The sequence below is a fragment of the Macaca mulatta genome, chromosome 9 (assembly GCF_049350105.2).
Source record: "Macaca mulatta isolate MMU2019108-1 chromosome 9, T2T-MMU8v2.0, whole genome shotgun sequence".
NCBI lineage: Eukaryota > Metazoa > Chordata > Mammalia > Primates > Cercopithecidae > Macaca > Macaca mulatta.
Genome location: NC_133414.1, coordinates 106,023,626 through 106,046,319, shown reverse-complemented (window position 1 = coordinate 106,046,319; position 22,694 = coordinate 106,023,626). Strand labels below are relative to the sequence as shown.

Here is a 22,694-nt window from a genome sequence, read left to right as displayed (position 1 = left end):
TTAAAAATATACCATGAAGTATTTATGCATGAAGTGATATAAAATCTAGGATTTAAATACTTCAGCAAGGTAGAGAGGAAATACTCCTGGGGGGAGATTGATAAAACAGTATCGGCAATGTTTATAAATGTTGAAGCTAGGTGATGGGTGCATAGGGGGCCATTATACTATTCTCTGTATTTCTGTTTGTTTAAAAATTTACACAATAAGAAGTTTTTGTTAAAAAAGGAAGGAATGGTGAATCGCCAGCAATCTTCCGTTTTGTTCTGCAACTACTTGTCTTCCACGAGAGTTCGGTCTCCTTGACGACATGAAAAGTCATTCTCTTCCTAAGGTTCCTAAATGTACTTGTGCAAGTGAGGGCTAAGCAGCTGTTGCGAGGACAGCTCACCTGGGCCATTCCCCGGTCCCTTCTGAATCAGGCTGCTTCAAACTGACCTTGTCACTTTCCCCCAAATATGCACACTGTCTCCATAATCTCATCTCTATCTCCTGTCTGCTGCTGTAGATCAGAAACCTCAGCACCACCTTTGTCTCTTTCCTCTCCTTCAACCCCTAGGCCAGGCAGCCAATGCTACTTTGGAGCATGACTCAGATGACACCTTTCCTCTCCATTCTGACTGCTCCAGCTCTGGCTAAACCTCAGCACCACATACTTGGACTATGGCAGCAGGCTCCTGGTGGGTTCCCTTATTTCAACCTTTTTCCTTTCTGTGCAAACAGCCGAACTTTCCAAAACACTAGACCACCAAGCTTAATGCTTTTACTTGGAATCACTCATTCTGAAACCCATTTGTTAAATCCCTGTATCAAATAGGATGCTCAGGAGTTCTTATGGTTAAGCTCCACCTTACCACCTTTCATAGCTCACTGAATACCTTCCTTAATCATTTCAGAATAAATCTGGTCACAGTTAGACTGGAAGCTCAGAGGGAAAGAGGCTTGTCTGTCTACCCCTATATCCCGGCACTTAGCATCATGCTTGGCACACTGTTGTGGGTGCAAGTAAATATTGGTTGAATGAAAGAATAGATTTATTAATGAATAAATTCTGTGAAAAAAAAAATCATTTTTTTCCCCTTGATGTGTGCCTATGTGGTGCTTTCTTCAGCACAGGTCCTAATCTTTTCAGCACAGCATACCTGCAGTCCATGATGACCAAATCTTTAAGAGCCTCTGGAGGGAGACATAATCTCCTTACAAAGATAATTTTCAAGTAAAATCTAAATAAAAGAGATTTTATGGTTTCCCTTCTCCCACATACACAGTGTAAACAAACCTCTATTTATAGGTCGAGTAACCTTAGCTTTAGCTCTGACTACACATGAACTTGGTCTACCCATTCATGTCTCTGGTCCTCAGTTTCATCATCAGTTAAAGGAGAGGGGTAGTTGGGTAATCAGTGTGATTCTTTCAGTTATAGCCTTCTTGGTACTTTCCTTCATAGAAGTCACAATGCCGTGTGCCCAAAATGTCATATTACCTAAGTATAGAAAGTTTCCCTTTATTACAAGTTCCAATTGCTAGCCTGATGCAGAAGTCAGACTCGCTGATTTGAATGTTTCTCTCTGGAACTCACCTTCTTATGGAGTCACCTTCATCCCTTTGCTTAACAAACATGTCTCTCCTATAAGCCAATTCAATGAGGAACTTTTCCCCTTTATTGTTGACACGGTATCTCTTTATGATGGTAAATTGTGCATCTTTTCAGCCTGTCTTCATAACCATTATGTGATTTCATGCCCAGGGCAACCAGTTGAGACAATCAGGTAGGGTTTATGGTTGGTGATATGGTTTGGTTGTGTCCCCACTCAAATCTCATCTTGAATTGTAGTTCCTATAATCCCTACATGTCGTGGGAGGGACCTGGTGGGAGGTAATTGAATCATGGGAGCAGTCACCCTCATGCTGTTCTCATGATAGTGAGTGATTTCTCATGAGATCTGATGGTTTTATAAAGGGCTTTTCCCCCTTTTGCTTGGCACTTCTCCTTGCTGCCACCAGGTGAAGGACATGTTTGCTTCCCCTTCTGCTATGATTAAGTTTCATGAGGCCTCCCCAGCCCTTCAGAACTGTGAGTCACTTAAATCTCTTTCCTTTATAAATTACCTAGTCTTCAGTATGTCTTTATTAGCAGGGTGAGAATGGACTAATATAACTGGTTTATCATTTTGCAAAAGCATCTGTTGGATAAGCAACAGATTTACTTGTTGCTTGGTCTTCAGTGTGTTAGCAAGTGGAAGGTAGTGGTACCTAGTCTCCAGATTTCCTAAATTCTGGTTCTGGAATCTTTAACATCATTCCATCATGCCCTAGGAACAGGCAGCAGGACAGCTGTGAGGGTAAGGAGAACTGGGGTCCTTGCTTTTGAAGCCATCTCAGCAATCTGGGAATGGGCAATGAAGCGATGGCCCAAATAAGGATGTATGTAGATCACAAGAAGCCCCCAACAACAGCTGAAGATGACAGTCTCCCTCAAGTCCAGATCTGCCTTGTAGCCTGAAGACCCCTGATGATATTGTCCTAATGGCCTGGGAGCTGGGCCACAAAAAGGCCCACTGGCCTGGATAGTTCCTCCAGAACACAGAAGTAGAAGGAACATGGGCTTCGGGGTCTGACAAAGGGCTCAGATCCCACCTGTACCCCTTTATAGCTGTATAAAATCAGGCCTGGTCCTCATCTGTAAAGTGAGGAAGACACCACCCATTAAGGGTTTTCTGGGAGTATTAAGGGAAATAGCTTACTTGAAGTGGCTACTATGGTGCTAGGCTTAGTAATTTTCTTTTCCCGTACCTTTTAGTGTCTCTCTCTCCTCTCCCATGCAGCCCTGTGGCTGGTGACACAAGCAAGTGCTCAATGTCAATCATTGTTTTTAAGAAATTTCCAGCCTGGGCAACACAATGAAACCTCATTTCTACAAAAATTAGCCAGGCGCGGTGGTGCATGCCTGTAGTCCCCGCTACTCAGGAGGCTGAGGTGAGAGGATCGCTTGAACCTGGGAGGCGGAGGTTACAGTGAGCCAAGATTGTGCCACTGCACTCCAGCCTGGGTGACAGAGAGAGATCCTGTCTCAAAACCAAAACCAAAGCAAAACAATTAAAAACAAGAAAGAAAGAAAGAAACTGAAGGGCCCCTGAGGGACAAGGGGATCAAGGAGCCAAGAGGAAAAGACATGCTGCAGAGGGGATCCTACCATGTGAAGACACAAAGCGCATCTTTCCTGAATGTGCCTGTCATTGCATGAGTCCTGAGGCTGACCCAGCATGTGGCCAACGGGCCTTTGCTGGTAGAAATACAGACCAGTCTCTCTCTAGAAAGGAGCCAGGTATAGAGCAAATAGAGGGAAAAGGGAGGTATTTTAAGGATGATTACAATGTATTCTTTGTTACACAGTTGCCAAAACGGTCTGCAGTTACCAGCAGTTGGAAACAGTTTGTGGAGTAGCCATGTAAGTTTTTTTGCTAATAAATTTTTAATCTTGGTCAAACGAACTTAGATTTAGCTAATCAAAAATAGGCATTGGGGCTGAAAGGAGTAATTTCGTGAGAATTCTACTTCTATGGAATTAGATACTGATTTCCTTCCCTTTTGCACCCAAGACCACAAAGCCTAAGGGTCTCTAAACCAATATCACTCCTCATCTAGTGGCAGCTATGCGCATGAGCACGGCCTCCGAAAGCATGCTGTCAGATGCCGGGTGTGAAACTCTGGCCCTTGGGGACTGATAAGGCTAGCACCAAAAGGAGCATCCACCACTGGTAAGAGTAGCTACCCATGGTAGCTACCCATGGCTCACCCAGGGTTTCCTCCCTCTGGTCTCCAGTTCTAGCCTTTCCCTTCCTTGACTGTCCTCTTCCAACTTCCAAGTGAGGGCTACTCACCCTGCAGATGCCTTGTAGGATATGACTTCCTCTAGGCATTCTTCCTTCACCTCCAGGTCTGCATTAGGAAGCCCTGCTGTGATCTCCCATAACGGCCTATTCTTTCTCCATTCACGCACCTATCATACTCTCCCACAGTGGTTCTCAAACAGGGGCAATTTTGCCTCTAGGAAGTAGTTGGATGTCAACCTAGTGTCCAGATTGAGAAATCTTGCTCTACTGTAATTGTTTACTGGTTTCTCTTTATCACGGTGGCTACCTTGTTCATATTTATATCCCCAGTACAATGCCTGGTACATTCTAGGAGCTCAAAAGAAATACCGATTAAATGACTGAATGACCATCTCCATTCCACATCTCTGGTTTACTGCTAGCTTTTGATCCTGACAACCTGTACTTGGCTCTCTGTCTTACCCAGCACCAATTCTGTCTTACCCAGGCCCTCATCATTATTCTACTGTACGACACAGAGTGCAGGTCATGGGTGATAGAAAACTAGGGCCACCTGCAGTAAAGCAGAGAACAGAGCACCTGGGCTGCAGGGCTAGGCGGAGTCAAGACCTCAAGAAATAGAAGAAGGCCTGAGACAAATGAGAGCAGGGCCAGACCACCAGGCAAATTGGGCAGTGGGACTGTGCAGCTAGGAGCTCAAAAGCTCATTAGTTTTCAAATCCTTCACGTGGCATTTATTTAACTAACGGACACTGAGTGTCTGTTTCTGAGGCTGCAGGATTCTTTTCCCCCTTTAGTGAAGTAACGTTGTATGATGAATCCTTTCTTGAAACTGAGTCTCTGCCCATTTGTTTCTTTGTGCTTTTGCTACTGAGTTCACACGAATTATGATAAGCTTATTTTACATGATTCTAAGGGGCTGGTAATGCTCAGCAATTTCAAGAATGAAACGTTCACAAAGACTTTCACAACAGTGATGTGACATGGTTTGGGAATTCAAAATCACAGTTATTGAAAACATATTGTTTGATTTATTATATTTTATATTTTACATACATATTATAATTTATGTTTAAATAATGTACTGCAGGGAGATGGAGCTGGGCAATTTTACCAGGCAACCAAGGTTTAGGGGGTTGCTAGACTTTCGAAAGTAAAAATTAGTTGCTTTTAACAACAGCCCCATGATTTCACCCTTGAATTCCTTTAGAACTCTTGGATGAAGGCCAACCTGTCCCTGTGATTTATCCATATCCAGTTTGTCAACTCAGTCTAGAACATTCTGTTCATTTACTACTATTTGATCTAGTACCTCTGCTTCTAAAGATGATTTTGATATATTTTTCTGAAAAGACTAAGGCAAATAATTTATTGTGTCTGCTGGCTCCTTTTTCTATCGCCCCAGGAGTATTCTGAGCATCTGCAAAGGTTCTGCTGGATCTTTGCCTGGTTGCTTCACTTTGATTCCTATAAAAAGTCTCTCCTATTTTGCTTTAATGTCAGTTTCTTATAGAATGCTCCTTAAATTATGTGTGAGCCTTTTTACCGGGCTTTCTAGGTGGGTTTCTCTGGTTTTCCAACTGAACTTCCTATTTTTTTCAAAGATGTCCCTTCCTTATGAAGTCTCTTCCTTATTTTTGCCTGGCTCCTTCACTTCGATTCCTATAAAAGTCTCTCTTATTTTTGCTTTAATGTCAGTTTCTTAGAGAATGCTCCTTAAATTGTGTGAACCTTTTTACTGGGCTTTCTAGGTACGTTTCTCTGGTTTTCCAACTGAACTTCCTATTTTTTTCAAAGATGTCCCTTCCTTATGAAGGAATATGCTCTTCCTTGAGCAATCCTCTTTGCACTGTATCTGTAAATAATAATTATGATCCCAACCTCCAGAGCTATAAGGGCAAAATAAATTAAGGCACATAAAGGATTTCACACAATACCTGCCACAAAGAAAGTGTTTAGCGTTGGCTGTTGATTCTTACCTTATTGGACAAAGAAGGTGGGGTAGGGAAAAAAACCTAGTTCTTCTCACCTGTGCCTCTCAAAAAGATGTTTAGAATCTTGTCATATCTTGTGTTTCCGAAAAGGTGTTTGGTAGTTAACCTTTTAAAAAAATTAATTGACAAGATCCTTGAGGCTTGCTATTTTTCATAATTACTATTCATGCTTTAAAAATTCTCATCAGTTGTACATTATCTTGGTTTTCCGTTCCTTGCATCAGGCCATTAATCTTACATTTCTTAGGGTTATTAAATTACAGTGGCTAACACACAGACACCTCCCTGTACCTTCTACGGTATTTCTTTTTCTTTTCTGCTATAAAATCATTAGCACAGGAAGTGATCATTTGTCCTAATTCATTCCAGGGAGGTATTTTGCCAATCTACAAGTGAATAAACACTCTCATTATTGCTAATTGGCCTGATTTTTTTTTTTAGCTTGGCCAGTCCTATTCCAGTTTCCAGCTCAATCTCATTATCCTTGTCAGGTGGCCCATAACCCCCTTCTATTGCTATATTTTCCATTAACTATGGACTATTTCCCTATTTCCACCCACTGGGCCTCTCCCGATGGCATTTTTATGCTGACGCTCCTTGGATTTCTTCACTACTCTAATACTCTATTTCATGACCGTGGCTTCTTACTCTTCACTGACAACTGTCTCAAGAGCATTTTCAATTCTTAAACTCAACAGTCTTTTTTTCTTTGTACCCCTGTCTCCTGCTGTCACTAGAATACTCAAATTCCACCTGTCTCTTAGGTACTATAGACTATAGCTATATAATGAACTATAGATATCTTTCTCTCCCCTCTCAATCTACTCCTCGCACCCCAAAGAGCCTAAGAAATTGTGTTGTAACCAACTCTGCAGGTGTTGCTTATGCATACGGAAGTTTGAAAAGCACGGGTCTAAAGCATCGTTTACTGCTGAGGGAAGAACTGAGTGTTAAGACGCCATGGAGGAGGCTTTTCATTGTTTACCCTTTTTATACTGTTTGAATTTTTTTCAACCATGCACATGTCTTACCATTTTAATAGAAATAAAAAGAGTAAACAAGTAAAACCTTCATCAAGATCACATTAAGAAGGAAAAGATAATTCATGGCAACTGTTCCCAGATGTTCCTGGCAATTGTTCCTCAATTGTTTACCTGAACAATTTTCCCTCTGTCCAAAATGACAGATGAGGAGAAAGAAGACAGAATGTGGATAATGTAATACATTGACAAAAAATTCTATTTTGTTTCGGTCTTCTGAAAACATTTTAGGAAAAGCATTTGTAACAATAGCTTGTCTAGATTCCCCCAAAATAGGAGAATGGACACAGCACAATTAAGAGTCTGCATGTTTTAACTCTTGGAATGATTTTCTTTTCCTAAAGATTACAGCTACTCTCACACCTTCTCAAATTGAGGCTTAAGCCAACCTTATTATTAGCCATCCCACTAAAAGAAAATACAATGGTTAAAATGCTAGATTAAAGTAATACAAAACGCAAGAGACTGCTGCCAGTCTGTTTCCAAAAAGAAAAACAGGACGACATGGACTGAAAGGGCTCACTGAACAAAAACGAGAAGAATCACTGGGTGCATAGACCTTGTCTCACTCAACCAAAGCTGGAAAGTCAGAGTCCCCTACGTCTAATGAAAACATTTAATTTCCAATAAATTAAAGTGACCAGGAGTCCCTGCATCTATCCATCTATCACAACAACCACAGACATTCACTTCTACCAAGACACCCCACACCTTCCATAAAGAAGGAGATATGCCAAATGTTCCCTTTCCACACTACTTTGTACAGGAAAACTGAGCCTGTGTCAGGACACTGACACAATTTCTCATGTTATTTTTCTGAGGGTTGTTATCCGTCTCTCAGGGTTGTAGAAGGAATGAACACTTAATTGAAAATTTTAACCCTAATACTCATAAAATATCATATGCTCTTGAAAAGGATTATGGAAATTCACAGATAGAATTATGTGAACCATTTCAAGAGTAGTCTTCATAGCTTGAATTCCTTAAACACAGTACTTTGCGATGAAGTTAGCCAAATACAGAGAAACAAAACAGTTTTCAAGTTTTATTCTGGGTTATTTTTAACTCCATTTTTTTAAAGAAAAGAAACAGAATTTGGAATTGAGTTGGTGGTTAGCAGAAAACTACTCCTTTCAATGACCTCTTCTTCAGCTAATCTTATCAAAGGTCTAATATCCTTTTAATGTTTGTAAGTAAATGACCACTCAGATAAACTGCATTACCTTTCCCACAAACTATGGACATTTACACTGAATATTTTTTAAAAAGCATATTTGAAACACCAAAAAACATGTAGTCCATTTTAATCAGGGATGCTATCAAATGTTTGCATTTAAATCCTGAGTATAGTAGTTTTTTCCTCTTAGAAATTAGTTCTACTTCAGGATATTCCTTACTAGTATTATAATCACAAAAGCCAAAAGGTGAAAAAGAAAGCAACAAACCAAATCTGCAAAAAGAAGAGCAACTTATTCAAAAGCAAGTATCCTGAAGAATATAATGAGTGAGAAGTTTTCATCCCATTAAATGTTAATACATAATATACCATAAGCCATTGCAAAAGGAATGAAAACCAACATCTAATAAACTCTCAGGATACCTATAGAGATCTTGTAGATTAACATGCCAAAAAAAAAATCTCAAAGCTGAAATGCACAGCAAGAAAAATTATTTGTATCTCTATAGTTAAGCATTTTGGGTTAAAACGTTTTAGAAACTTTCTTAACAAGGAAAGAAACTTCTCTGATCCTCTTTGTAAAATGTCTCAGAGGAATTGTATTTTGGCTAACACTGCACGATGGTGCTAGTAAAGAAACAGTCCCCAGGATTCCATGCATTAAGAACGCTGGGAGATTTCTTAGACAACAAGAACCCTTACCTGGTCTTCTTTAAGCCTCCAGCATCCACATCCATCCTTTAACAAGGTAAAATTGGGTACCCCAGAGAGCGGGAAGAGCCAACCAACCTTCAAGGCAGCTGAGAGCGTGCAAAGGCACAGCTGACAGCCTGCTTCCCTCTCCTGGGGCTCTCTGCCTAAGAGGCTGCACAGAAACCAAGCCTGGTGCCAAATCTTAATCCTTTTGCAGAATCTCACATGGAGCTGCCTCACCTCTTCCATTCCTGCAAAGTCTCTTCCTGCTGCACTTCCTTCTGAAACCATTAATCACCACAACGACCCACTGAATGAAGCCCAATTCAAATCGTAGTGAAAAATCCTGCAACATGCAGGGTGATGAGTGTTTACATTAGCTGAAATGAAATGATGTAATACCCAGAATCGAGGGAGGGCTGCAATCCAGAGTCAGGGCATTGCAAAAACCTCTGTGAAATACAACTTTTCTACATTTAAAAAAATGCCCTTGGGTTTTAGTAATCTGGCTTCTGTAAATTTAGGATTACTTGGATTTTTCTGATCTCATCAATTTGTTTTCCAAATAGAAATTCAGAACTTCCCAATTACTCATTGTTTTAGTCAGGTTTTAAAAAAGGGTAGCAAATAGAACTCAAAGTGTATGCATGTGCGAAGAACCCAGTATCAAGGGAATAACAAAAGAAGGCAGCCATCCAGGCATGTGGGCACCTGCCACGCTGCAGAATAGCAGAGCCTCCCAAAGGTTTAAGTGCCTTCAAAGTCAAGACAACTTCTAAGAGAGGCAGTACTTGTTTAAGCCAGCGGTCAATTTTTCTTCCTATAACTGATGATGAACAAGAAAACCCAGGAGTTCCTAGCCCTATATATTGATGGGCAACTGCTATTGATTACTTTAGGATCTTGTGGTCCACGGTTGGGGTGAAACAGATGTGAGAGGTCATGTTACTGTTGGGTGAGGGGCGGGGTGAAGGGAGGGGTAAAAGTCTGTCAACAGCACCTGCTTGGAAGAGAGACCAGGTAAGGCTTCATGGCAGATTAGAGGTTAGCTTGAGACTAGTGGAGATGCCAGAGGCAGAATATTTGGTTTGGATGTATTACAGATCATAACAGTAAATTTTAAGAAGTGTTTATCCTGTGCCAGGCAATGTGTAAGCACTTTCATGCATTATCTCATTTAACCCTCACAACAATCCTATGGGTGGATACCATTATTGTTCCTATGCTACAGGTGAAGAAGGTGAAGCTCAGAGAGGTCAAGCAGTGGTAAGCTGGTAAGTAATGGTACCAGGTTTGTCGGGCATGCTTCCTAACCACCAGTTTGTATTGCTTATGCCAGCTTTGTGAGATACACAACCACAGCATGCTCAGCACTCCACAGAGGGACAAAGTGTTGCTGCAAAAGGGTGTGCAAAGCATGTGTTGTGGCTCCCCAAGTGCATATCCTAAATTCTTAGCTACCATTGTCCAGAAGTGCCAGTATCCAGAGCTCTTAGCCTAAATGCAAGGCCCTTGCAAGGAAGGTGGGACCTCCAAATGTAGGGGTAAGTACCAAACATCACATGAAAACAGCTCTGGCCTGGCCCAGTTCTGCCATGAACCAATGACTTTAGTCAGTCCATTTCCCATTTTGAATCTCATTAATATTAGGAGGTTGGGGCCAGGCAAGGTGGCTCATGCCTGTAATCCCAACACTTTGGGAGGATGAGGTGGGAGGATGGCTTGAGCTCAGGAGTTCAAGACCTTCCTGGGCAACATGGTGAGACCCCCCCCCCAACCCTGCCTCTACAAAAATTAAAATTAGCTGGGTGTGGTGGTGTGCGCCTGTAGTCTCAGCTACTTGACAGGCTGAGGTAGGAGGATAACTTGAGCCCAGGAGTTTGAGGTTAAAGCTGTGATCGCACCACTGCACTCCAGCCTGGATGTCAGAGCAAGACCCTCTCTCTACAAAAGAAAAAGAAAATTAGGAGGTTGGACTTAGATGGGCTCTAGGGTTCCTTGCAGAATACATTTTCTATGATACATGATTTGTCTTTTTCCTTTCTTTCTTTTTTTTTTTGAGACAGGGTCTCACTCTGTCATCCAGGCTGGAGTGCAGTGGCGTGATCACAGCTCACTGCAGACTCGATCTCCCAAGCTCAAGTGATTTTCCCACCTCAGCCTCCTGAGTAGCTAGGACCACAGGTGCAAGCCACTACACCTGGCTAATTTTTAAAAAAAATTTATAGCCACAGGGTCTCACTATGTTTCCCAGGCTGGTCTTGAACTCCCGGGCTCAAGTAATCCTCACGCCTTGGCCTCCCAAAGTGCTGGGATTACAGGCATGAGCCACTGTGCTTGGCCAGCAAATGATTTTAAATAATGTGACTTCTGGGTAAGTTAGTTTTTTAAATCAGAATTTATGCATCCAAATGAGAATTTGCTCCAATATTATAAGAATACTAATCACCTCCATTTAGGCACTATGCTTAGGGCACTATGTGAATATTCCACTTGTCCTTATAATAGCCCGAGTAAGGCAAGTATTATTACCTCTATTCCACAGATGAGGAAATGAAGGATCTGAGGGAATGAATGATTTGCATAGGGCCACACAGCTGCTCAAGGGGACAAATAGGGATTGGAGCAAGACCTGTGAGATTCCGCAGCCCACTGGGCTGCCCATCATTCCAACAGTGCTCCTGTTACTCAGAGCAATCCTGAGACGCCTCTTGGATTCCTTTCAATTCAACCCATACATTCAATTATAATAAATACACATTTTGAACATCTGCTCCGTGCTGGGCACTGTAGAGAGTGTAGACATATGGGCCTATCCTCCAATGCCCCCACCCTAGTGGGGAAAACACAGGCAGGAGGAGGTAATTCAGTTGCAAGAGAGATTGGACAGTGTTTACAACAGAGATATAAAGGACAATGGAAGCTTGGGCAAGTGAGAAATGGCTTCAAAATTATCAAAATTACTGCTAATATGCTCAGTGGTCATAAATATCCATCTTTACAGGGTGGATGTAATTTTGGCTCACAAGAAAGTCAGAGCCAAGACTGGAATATAAAATGGGTCGTCAAGCTGGGCAATACCATTTTTGGTCACAAGCTAGGTGTGGCTATAAAATAAAAGTGAGATAGATTTTCCTGTGTGACCCAAATCAGCTCCAAAGGCAATTCCTAAAGGGCAGTTCCAAAAATGTTTCAAGCAATGATACCATCTCCAGATAAAAGAAAGAGCCACCCAAAGCGATTCCAAAAGACAAGGCTTCCCCAGCACAGCACTTAACCACACCAGAAGTCATGGCCTGTGGAATAATCACATGCCTGCCTGCTCGCTGTGAGCTCCCAATCAGCAGGTCCCCAATGAGCTTGCTTGCTGCTGTACCCCCAGGATCTGGCATCGTACTAGGCACGGGGGGTGACTAAGAGATACTTTTGAACATGCAAATTCTCAACTATTTGTTTCTTAAAATTGTCTTACTACTTGGCCACATCTAGACATCTGCATATTGACTGTGGGCACATTGCCAGTTGAGCACAGTGGCCAAATTAAGACTATACTTACCCAGTCTGTCTTCCAGGCCAGGCCCTGGGTGATCAGCCTGCTTGTGACAGGCCACTGCAGTTTCCCATCCTGCCCCTGCTAGTGGCCGTTCTGGCATTCAGGGCTAAGAGAAGTAAGTGCAGAGCACTGAATATTCCATGGGAACTGTTTAGGATTTGTGGTCAAATGGGCTGACTAGTTCCTCCTTTAGTGCCAGCCCTGGAAGTCAGGCAACCCCTGGGGAATATTTCTACAGACTCATCAGGTAGGCAGGGCGCCTCAATAGACGTGTGGAACACCCTGCAGCCCAGCTGGCCTCCTAACAGACCCGTCTGCAGGAACTCAGGATGACTCCTCCAAGCACAGCTCTACCTCCATACACATTCCAAAATACGGACTGCCTCTGGGACTCCACAGATTCCTCAAGTCAGTACCGGAGTTCAGAGTAGATCTCAGGATAGTCAGAAGCCAGAGAGGGTTTTCCTGCCTTCTATGGTCATCAATTCTCCCCTCCTCCTCCTTGTCTTTCTCTTGGTTGTTTGACTTTGGTTAGCTTACTAGTTAGCCACATAAACAAGCCAGTACCAGATGGGGCAAAGCCACTCTGCCACTAGGACCCCCGAGGCCAAAGGAATTTTGTGGGGTCTAATGTCCCCCCAAATCCTGCCTATCCTCATTTTAAAATAAATACAATAATAGTACCCCCAAACACAAGATTGTTGAAAGAGAAAATATATATAAACCACTTAGAACAGTGACTGGTCCAGCGTAGGTCCTTTATACATTTTATTTGTTACTGTTGTTGTAATTTCATACTCACTAGGAGCGGAGAAGGGGCCAGATGATGGGTGTAGCTGACAGTGAGGGGGGGTATTCATGCATTTCTGCATTTATTTACTATGTCATTCTGCATGGGTGATTTATCCTGTTTAATGCCACAAATTGATTTGATGTGGCTTCTCCATTAAAGTACATAAAATTAAACAACAACATTCAGTTTTAAGACAGATTTTGAGACCTGACTTGTTTGAGGGAAGCCACAATTGCTGGTCACTGCATTTAGCTCTGAGAATCTTGGCAAATGAAACAATAACAGAAATACCCTGAGGTGTATCATTGGCATTGTCCAATCAGAAACAGTGTGAAGATTCAAGCAGCAAGAGAAATTTTCCCTGGCTCCAAATTTTAAGAGGAATTTAAAGCTGGGATGTATGGACACCAGACAAGATAAAAGACAAAGCCACCTCTTGACTCACATGAAAGATGCAGAGACATGACTTACAACGGCCCTGAGGGCTCACATTAAACTGTAGCTCAAGGCAAGTGTTTATGGTTTCACAGAATGTCAGCACAGGAAGGGCCTCTTAGTCCAGCCCCCTGGTTTTACAGAAGAAGAACAGGTGGCCGGGATGGGGGCCTGAAGAGGCAGACTAAAGAGGACCAGACTCAGCTTCCAGTCCAGTTCTTCCCTACCCCAAACTCTTGCCCTCTCCCCTCATTTCTTCCACCAACAAAAGGAAGCTTCCCTCAGGCCCTTCCTCAGGGGAAATGGCAAAGCTATGGCAGCCCCTCTCACACTGTGGAATCCCTTTTCTTTAAACTGGGTCAAAAAGAAATTTGAAAAATATTTAAATTTTCAAAGTCCAGACTGGAGAGCTTCCAGGTGGCTTTAGGAGGCTTGGCTGCACGGAGCCACTCTCAATCTAAACTGTTGGCAGCTACTGCTGGTTGTCGAAGCGCACTCCTTACCCCAAAGTCCAGCTTTAAAGGATTGTATGTTCTAGCAGCTACCATTCTTAAAAGCTTTCTAAGCACCCCATGGTGCTAAGTGCCCTACGTGATAGCCTCCTTTAATCCTCCCAATAATACTATGTGGAAGGTTCTATTATTAAGCCAGAACTTGAACCATGTCCACTGAGTCCAGAGTCCAAGATCTTAACTACAAACTCTCAGTTACCTTCACAGAATGAACGTCTTTGCTAGGCAAGAAAAAAGTCGGCTAATCGTTACTGGCAACAGGCCCCTGTTGAAGCAATAAATTTTCCGAGGCCAACACTTGGCAAATGTCATTCAGACTGTACTTGGTTATCCTGAATTTCTGAGAGACTCTCTGGAAAGATGATCTTAAAATTAGGATAATTCTTTAATTGTGGCATACTGAGCACAATATCAAAATGAAGCCTCCAAAGTCCAAGCACACACTATACCAAACAGGAAAAATACTTGTAGCGAATCAGAGAAAACTGATGTTGGCTATCTTTAGGCCAGAAATGAGAAGGGCTGCACAGCAGGGCAAATGGGTGTCTGGGTGCAGGTTCTGGTCCGTCACATGCTAGGGTGGAACCCTGGGCAAATGGCTTATCTTCCCTAGCCCTCAGTTTTCTCTTCTGTAAAAGGAGATGATAACAGTGCCTCCTTCATAGACTTGTTTGGGGAACTGGCAAGCATATGCTGTGGACCCCAGAAAAATGGGCTGATGAAAATGACAGACATATTTAGACATCAGAATACAGATTAATTATTGGAATCAGTAATATTAAGGGTCTTTAATTAGGTACTGCTAAACATTTGAGGCAAGGTCCCATTTTTCACACACACCCTGATGTTATTTTATCCAATACACACCTTTCCAATTCACAAAGCAATTATGGTACCATACATTATGGGCTCAACTTAATTCCTAACAGCACCGTTTATTGGCAACATTCAGATTCTTGACCAAGAATCTGATGCAATGCAAACAGAGAATGCAAACTCCAATTCTCTACGATTCCTTCTTACCAGGAGCTTGGTTGCAAAAAGAAATAATCATAGAGAACGGCCAAAACGATGTTCAGCTTAAATATTCCTCTTAAAATTTAAAATTACACCTTTTGATCAAGTCAGATCATCAGAAAGCCACATACCTAGAAATCTCTGTAGTGTTACTTCACATAGAATTGCTTTTAATGAATTTGTTCAAATGTTTTGCCATTGGTTTTTCTATAATGTCCTGTAGTTTTCAGTGAATACGTCTTACATCTCTTTTGATAAATTTACTCTTAAGTATTTTATTGTTTTGATGATATTATAAGTAGAATTTTTAGAAATTTTATTTGCAGATTGTTCATTGCTAGTTTATGGAAAAAAATTACTAATTTTTGTGTAGTGATCTTGTATCCACCCACTGGCTTTTATTGATAGAAATTACAAATAACATTCATTCATTCAAAAATACATTATGAGCACCTATTATGTCTCAGACACTGTGGTGGGCCCTGATATATGATGAAGAACACAATAGATATGGTGCTCACCCCTCAAGGAGCTTGAGGTAAAGTAGGGGAATGCAGTCCCATGAGGTGCACTCCCACCACTGAGAAGATGCTGTAAGCACTGTCCCTGTGATTGCACAGGGTCCCTCTCTGGAGGCCAAAGAGCAATTTTCTCTCCAGTCTCAGGAGCAGGAAGCACTGCGTATCCCCCTAGCAACCATTCTATTTTCATCTCGTGCCCACTGTGAATTGTAGAGCTGGACAGGTTTTCTTTGCTTCAGTTGCTAGGAAGCTTAGGATTATGTTGTGGCCAAACTCTAGCCAATGACACTAAGGCAAGAATTATTTTCTGTTTTACCATATTTATTTCTCTTTGTCCTAATTTTCTCATCTTCTTATTTCACCTTGTTTTAGGCCAATCTTTGTAAGGTGCCTCAGGTTTTTCATAGAGAGAGGCTGGGAAGGAAGGCATTGCAGTTACTTGTTAATATTCCTCAGAATGTTAACTTACTATGAAGATCTACTCCCTATAGCTGAAGTTCCACTGAGATGTGATTATATTACCTGAGTGAATGCTTATATTATCTGGAATAAGAACTGTTTCATACTTATAAGGTTCTTTAATCTCCTCTTGGCAGGTCTAAATTAAACAAAGTCTATTAGTTTTCTCCAGACACACTGGAAGTGCTTCTCTGGCATCACTTCAGTAAAATTTCATGCCTGCACAAGCAGTCAAGGTGGAAGGGGATACCTTTCCCCCAAGTCATCTGAGACCAAGAGGCAGTATAGGCAGTTAGACTCTGAAGTCACTGAGACTGGGGTTTGACCCCAGGCTCTGTTATTTACCTCCTAGCTGTATGATTCTGGAAAGGTTACTTAACTACTGTAAGCTTCGGTCACCTCATCTATAAAGCTGATATAGACCTACATTATTGCTTATTCATGTAATCAAGTTAAACAAGGTTTAGCAAATGCCTGATGACATGTCTATTTAATACCATACTAGAAGTACTAGGCAGTGTAATAAGACATGAAAAACAAGCCAGTGGGCCGGGCGCGGTGGCTCAAGCCTGTAATCCCAGCACTTTGGGAGGCCGAGACGGGCGGATCACGAGGTCAGGAGATCGAGACCATCCTGGCTAACACGGTGAAACCCCGTCTCTACTAAAAAATACAAAAAAAAAACTAGCCGGGCGAGGTGGCGGGCGCCTGTAGTCCCAGCTACTCGGGAGGCTGAGGCAGGAGAATGGCGTAAACCCGGGAGGCGGAGCTTGCAGTGAGCCGAGATCGTGCCACTGCACTCCAGCCTGGGTGACAGAGCCAGACTCCGTCTCAAAAAAAAAAAAAAAAAAAAAGAAAAACAAAAAAGAAAAACAAGCCAGTGGTATAAAGATAAGCAAAAGAATAAATATACTCAACTGCATACTGCAGCTTGGTTAAAATAAATTAGATTTCTACCTAATTACAAAAATAAATTCCAAATGAAAGGTTAAAATGTAAAAAACAAAACATTTAAAACATTTTGATGAGAATACCTTCACAATCTCAGCATAAGGGTTTCCTAAAATATAAAAAGCAGAAATCTTAAAGAAAAATGTTCATCAGATCACAAAGACATTTAAAATTTCTACACAACACATGATAATATAAACAAAACTAAATGAAAAGTTATGGATTAGAAGTTGGTATTTGTAACACATATTACAGGCAACAGAATAATCCAAATATACAGAGATCTTTACAAACCAAGAAGAAAGATAAATAAATAGAAAAATGGCAAATAGATAAAACAGAAAAAGATATAAACATGTAATTCATCGAAGCAGCCCAGATAGCCAACAAACATTAAAAATGCTCAACTTTACTAGAAATCAGTTAAATATTTAAAAAAACAAGAGTGAGATAACATTTCCCACCCATAATCTAGCCAAAATGTCAAGTTTCCTATTTACTTTCATTTGCAGGTATTCCAACAATTCATCTGGCAATTGTCCACACAGTGGTTAGCTCTGAAGGGAGAGGAGAGAGTGGGAGCCTCAACTGTTTCTGTAACATTTTATTTCTTTGAAGCAAACATGGCAAATGTTTCCACCTGCAAGTCTGGGCAGTGGGTACGTGGCTATTTGTCATAAGCTCCTTGTGCTTTCCTCGTATTCTTGAAATATCCGTAATAAATAAACACAAGCAAACAAACTATCTCTGAAACAACTTGTTGATATTAAGAAACAACAGAATAGAGAAGTGCCTTAATAAGTCTGTTTTTGAGAGCGCAGGCTGGGCCTAGAATGGGAACAGTGTAAAGGCTGGGGAACGGGGCCAGTGAATGATGTGAGGAAACATACATATTTTAGTAAAAATGTAGGTCTGGAAAATAAAGTCTAAAAGCAGAGAGGCTGACAGGGAATCCAGAGAAGGACAAGCCGCATTTGTTCATTCACTGCACAAATAGTTATCGCACTGAAACATTTTACTTGGTCCCTGGGCTAACAGCATATCCAATCTCATGGTAGAGACTGACTTATGAAATAATCACAACTAATAGCTGATCTTAGCTAGGAGAAGGGGTGTGGTGGTCTAGGAAGGCTTCCTTTAGAACATAAATTGAAGTTAACAACCGGGTAAAAAGCGGCTGGTAGCTACGAAAGTGTGTCCCAGACAGAGGGACTAGCACATACAAAGGGCCTGAGGCAGAGAGGAGTTTCGACCTGTGAGGTGTTCATGCAGAACCTAAAGACACCTCAAGGTTCAGGGGTGCTGTGAGAATGGGCATTAAAATGAGGGACTAAGGGGAGTGTACTTAGGTCTTTCTCAAAGACCAAAGAACCAGAGAGAACTCATCAAAGGTGAAGGACCGTGGGTAAAAAGCTGAAAGACAGCTGAAAGTAACAATAAAAGCCTACCAAGCCAAGAAATAACAGGAGTAGTTAACTGGCTTGCACACAGTTCATACCCTGGGATTCCCCATCACAATAGTAAAATCAGCTATAAACTTGAAATGTTAAAACAAATCAGTAGATTGAGTTGCAGAGGACACAGTGGAGAAGAAACATCAGAAACTCCTCCAAGGAAGGAATATGAAAATTTCTTGCATATGCTTTTTGGAGAAACCTCGAGAGCTAGGAGGCAGCAAAGGGAATCATGTCAACAACAGCTAAAAAACCAACATAGAAGCATCCTTCCTGGACTTTACCCCAGGCTAAGCTTGTCACACACAAAAAATTCAGGAGTCAGAAATTCCAGTTGGCTTGGGGCAAGAATTTTTCCTGGGGGTTCTTGAATTGGCTCTGCTGTAAATAATAGAAGATAATATGTTTTTTAAATTTTTTTTACATTAAATTGAATTTCTTTTTTAAAATTACACTTTAAGTTCTGGGATACATGTGCAGAACGTGCAGTTTTATTACATAGATATACACATGCCATGGTGGTTTGCTGCACCCATCAACCTGTCATCTACGTTATGTATTTCTCCTAATGCTATCCCTCCCTTAGCCCCCCAACCCACGACAGGCCCTGGTGTGTGATGTTTCCCTCCCCTTTCATAATGAAAACCGACATCTTCTTGGGATTAAACCAAAAGAAATAAATATAACTCGATGCTTTTCCCTAATTTCATGTCAATTCCAGGCTCCAGGGAGGACATTAATGTTTCCTCATTTCAAATAATGCTTAGTTCTTTGGTGGGAGAGCTTTGTGACCTCAGATTTGCTCCAATGCTTTCTCTTAATGTTGTGATGAAAACATCCACTTGACTCAAGTGTGACATTTGCCTATTTGCTGTCAAGTCCAACTGTAGCCCCTTGAGAGAAAAAGCATGGCTACCAATTACAATTTAATTAATTTAATTACAATTTAATAGAAATATTAAAACTCTGTCCACATGGGGGAAAGTGAATTCTAATTACACCGGGGAGGGATGTAGCACATACAACTGCAGATTTGGGTTCTGCCTCTTCCCAGATGTTACTCTGCACACATCCTCAACTTCCAGAAGCCCATTCCCTGCAGATAAACTAAGATAAAAAGACTACCTCCTACAAGTATTGTTGTGGAGCTCAGATTTGGTAATGTTTGCTAAGCATGAAACAGAGCAAGCATGCAAAATGTTTTAGCTATTGCCAGTCTTTTAAAGAATGAGCAGGCCAGGCATGGTGGCTCACGCCTATAATCCCAGCACTTTGGGAGGCCAAGGTGGGTGGATCATGAGGTCAGGAGTTCAAGACCAGCCTGGCCAAGATGGTAAAACTCATCTCTACTAAAAATACAAAAATTATAAGGGCCTGGTGGTGGGCACCTGTAATCCCAGCTACTCAGGAGGCTGAGGCAGAGAACTGCTTGAACCTGGGAGGCAGAGGCTGCAGTGAGCCAAGATTGCACCATTACATTCTAGCCTGGGTGACAGAGCGAGACTCTGTCTCAAAAAAAAAAAAAAAAAAAAAAAAAAGAATGAGCAAAAAGTGATTTTCAAGACCATGCTTCATGTTTTCTGAGGGGCTAATTTGTATGGAAAAGCACAAGGCAAAAATTGTGACCTGAAAACATGCAATTTTTCTTTATAGGACTAAAATCACCTTTAAAAGGGGGTTATAGATGCTGAAAACAAAATCACTGAAGTCACACAACCTGCTCATTTCAACATATAAGAATTATTAAGGACTAAATGCTGCACATCACTATAATATTAAATTCCTGAGGCTGCCATTCTAATGCAAACAAATCTATCAGATAGCAATGTTTGCCAAAAAGCTGAAAGAGCTTTGGAATTCAATTCAGATATTTTTAAAAAGTCAATAAGGTGCCATATTATGTAACTACATCATCAGAGGCTGAGACAGTATCCCATAATCAAACAAAGATTTCTGCAACAGATGTCTAAATATTCACATTAAATGTAATAAATAAAGACTAGCCTCACACAAGTTCAAGTAAGGTTTTGCCACCAAATTCTGAGTTTGCTGTTAATTTTTAAACTTTGTTTTTAGGTCTTTTGCTTTTTGGAACTGTGAATTAGGGATTCTGGGTGTAAAATAGCACTTTTTACTTTTAAAATAAAGTCCCTATCCTCAGATATTTTAATTTTGTGTCTTTATCTCATGGAAACAAAATCTCAAAGTGCACAAAGATGTAAACCAATATTTATTCCAATACTGGTTTTTTGTTTGTTTGTTTTGTTTGTTTTTTGGAAACAGGGTCTTGCTCGGTCACCCAGGCTGCAGTACAGTGGCACAATCATAGTTCACTATAGCCTTGAACTCCTGGGCTCAAGTGATCTTCCCGCCTCAGTCTCTAGAGTAGCTAGTACTACAGATGCGCACCATCACGCCCAGCTAATTTTTTTTTTTTTTTTGGCAGACTTGGGGTCTCACTGTGTTGCCTGGGCTGGTCTCAAACCACTGGCCTTAAGCGATTCTCTCACCTCGGCCTCCCAAAGGGCTGGGATTATAGGTGAGATGAGTTGGAAACAACCTTACGTGACTGCCTGTAGGAAAACATTAACACAGGATGAGAAATTCACACTATAGAATACAGTGCACCATTGCAAAGAATGAGGTTACCTAGCAAAGGGTTTCTCAACCTCAGTACTAAACATTAGGGGCTGGATAATGCTTTGTGAGGTGCTGTCCTGTGCCTTGTGGAATATTTAGCAACATCTCTGGTCTCTACCCACTAGATGCCAGTAGCATCTCATCACTCCAGTTGTTGACAACTGAAAATGTCTCCAGACATTGCCAAGTGTCACCTCGGGGGCCAAACTTCCCCCAGCTGGGAAACACCAGAGCTAATCACATTCACGGGCAGCCCCGATACACTCAAAAGTGCAAAAAGCAAGACATAGAACAACATTTGTTACATAATGCCAGTTTTATTTTGATGAGATATATAGTTGTTTATGTTATAGAAAAAGTCTGGATAGGTATGCAAAAAACGTATGTTAATACAATGAGAAAGTGGGGGAACTGTGGGAGGCTTTCCTCTTGTACTTTATCCATTTATGTGCTGTTTCAGCTTGGTAGATTTTAATTTCAGAAATGTAGTTTCTGAAAATAAACATGATACACAATTTGACAGTAAAGACAAAGGTTTAAATGGGTGGGACAGGAGGAGTAAAAGGATGTGTGGTCAGGATAGGAAAAGCCCCCCTCGAAGTGGGTGTCCAGCAGAGCTCATGGGACACCCACGGCTGCCAGCAGCTGCTTCCAGCACCCTGGCCTTCTAGGAGGCTGAAACCATTATCTGACCATCAGACTGGAAGTATTCCAGTCTGCAGAGTAACAGTCCTCCAACTGAACACTCCAAACATCTCCTGAGGTTTTTTATTTTTTTCCTTCACGGCAGAAATTAAAATCAACAAACCCCATGTGTACGTCACCATAATCAACAAAGCAGCCTGGAAGCTCCAATACTGCCAGTATTCAGCTGAAAGAGCAAGTGCTGAAAGATTCAGTTCTATTTCCACCTACTGGCAGGAAAAAAGACAACCACGCACAGCTCAGAAAAGGCAGCACAACCTCCAATGCTCCATTCACACTGACCCCTCCAACTGTGGAAGACCTTTGTCCTCTGAACTTGTACTGCAATGAAGCAACATCTCAGAAATCACCTGACGGTAATGTAAGTGTAACTAGATTCAAAACATCTTGAGGTGTCAATCAAATCAACCAGGGTACAGTTTTTATACCATCTGTCTTTACTCTAGGCCGAAAATTTCCTCAAGAAAACATATAATAACCTCCTACTAAACACTCTTCTCCCTATGAAGGATATCCCGTGCCCCTTTGATTTATTTAGTTCTTTTATGAGGCTCTCCAGAGCGATTGCAGAAGCAGCTTAGCATGGAGGTAAAACACACACACACACACACACACACACACACACACACACACACACACACACGCACACACACATACACAGGCCCAAAGGTCAGAAAGATGAATTTGGGTCTCAGACTTTTCCACTGACTAGCAGTTGGCCTTGAGCACATCACTTAACCTCTCCAAGGTGCCATTTCCTCTCCTGTAAAGTGGGGATCCTAATAGTACCACCTCACAGGGCTGTTGTCAGGATTAAATGAGCTCATGTATTCGTATGGTACTTGATGCATAGGAAATAAACATTAGCTGTTTTTATTACACAATAATTCCACTGACTTCCACCCATTTTCCATCTG

General features: G+C 41.5%; 1 protein-coding gene across 9 annotated transcripts in view; it reads right to left on the bottom strand.

Moving 5' to 3' along the window:
• PLCE1 (phospholipase C epsilon 1) overlaps positions 1-22,694 on the bottom strand; it is a 349,678-nt gene that overhangs the window by 235,119 nt on the left and 91,865 nt on the right. For 4 of the 9 annotated variants that reach the window (XM_028826667.2, XM_028826668.2, XM_077946827.1 and 1 more), the window contains exon 1: positions 8,747-9,129. The exons of 4 other annotated variants lie outside the window; for them this stretch is intronic. In XM_028826667.2, coding sequence (XP_028682500.2) covers positions 8,747-9,028 — 282 coding nt within the window. In that variant the 5' untranslated portion in view covers positions 9,029-9,129. Of the gene's footprint in view, positions 1-8,746; positions 9,202-22,694 lie in introns of those variants that run through there. One more of the 9 variants, XM_077946829.1, reaches the window with a different exon arrangement.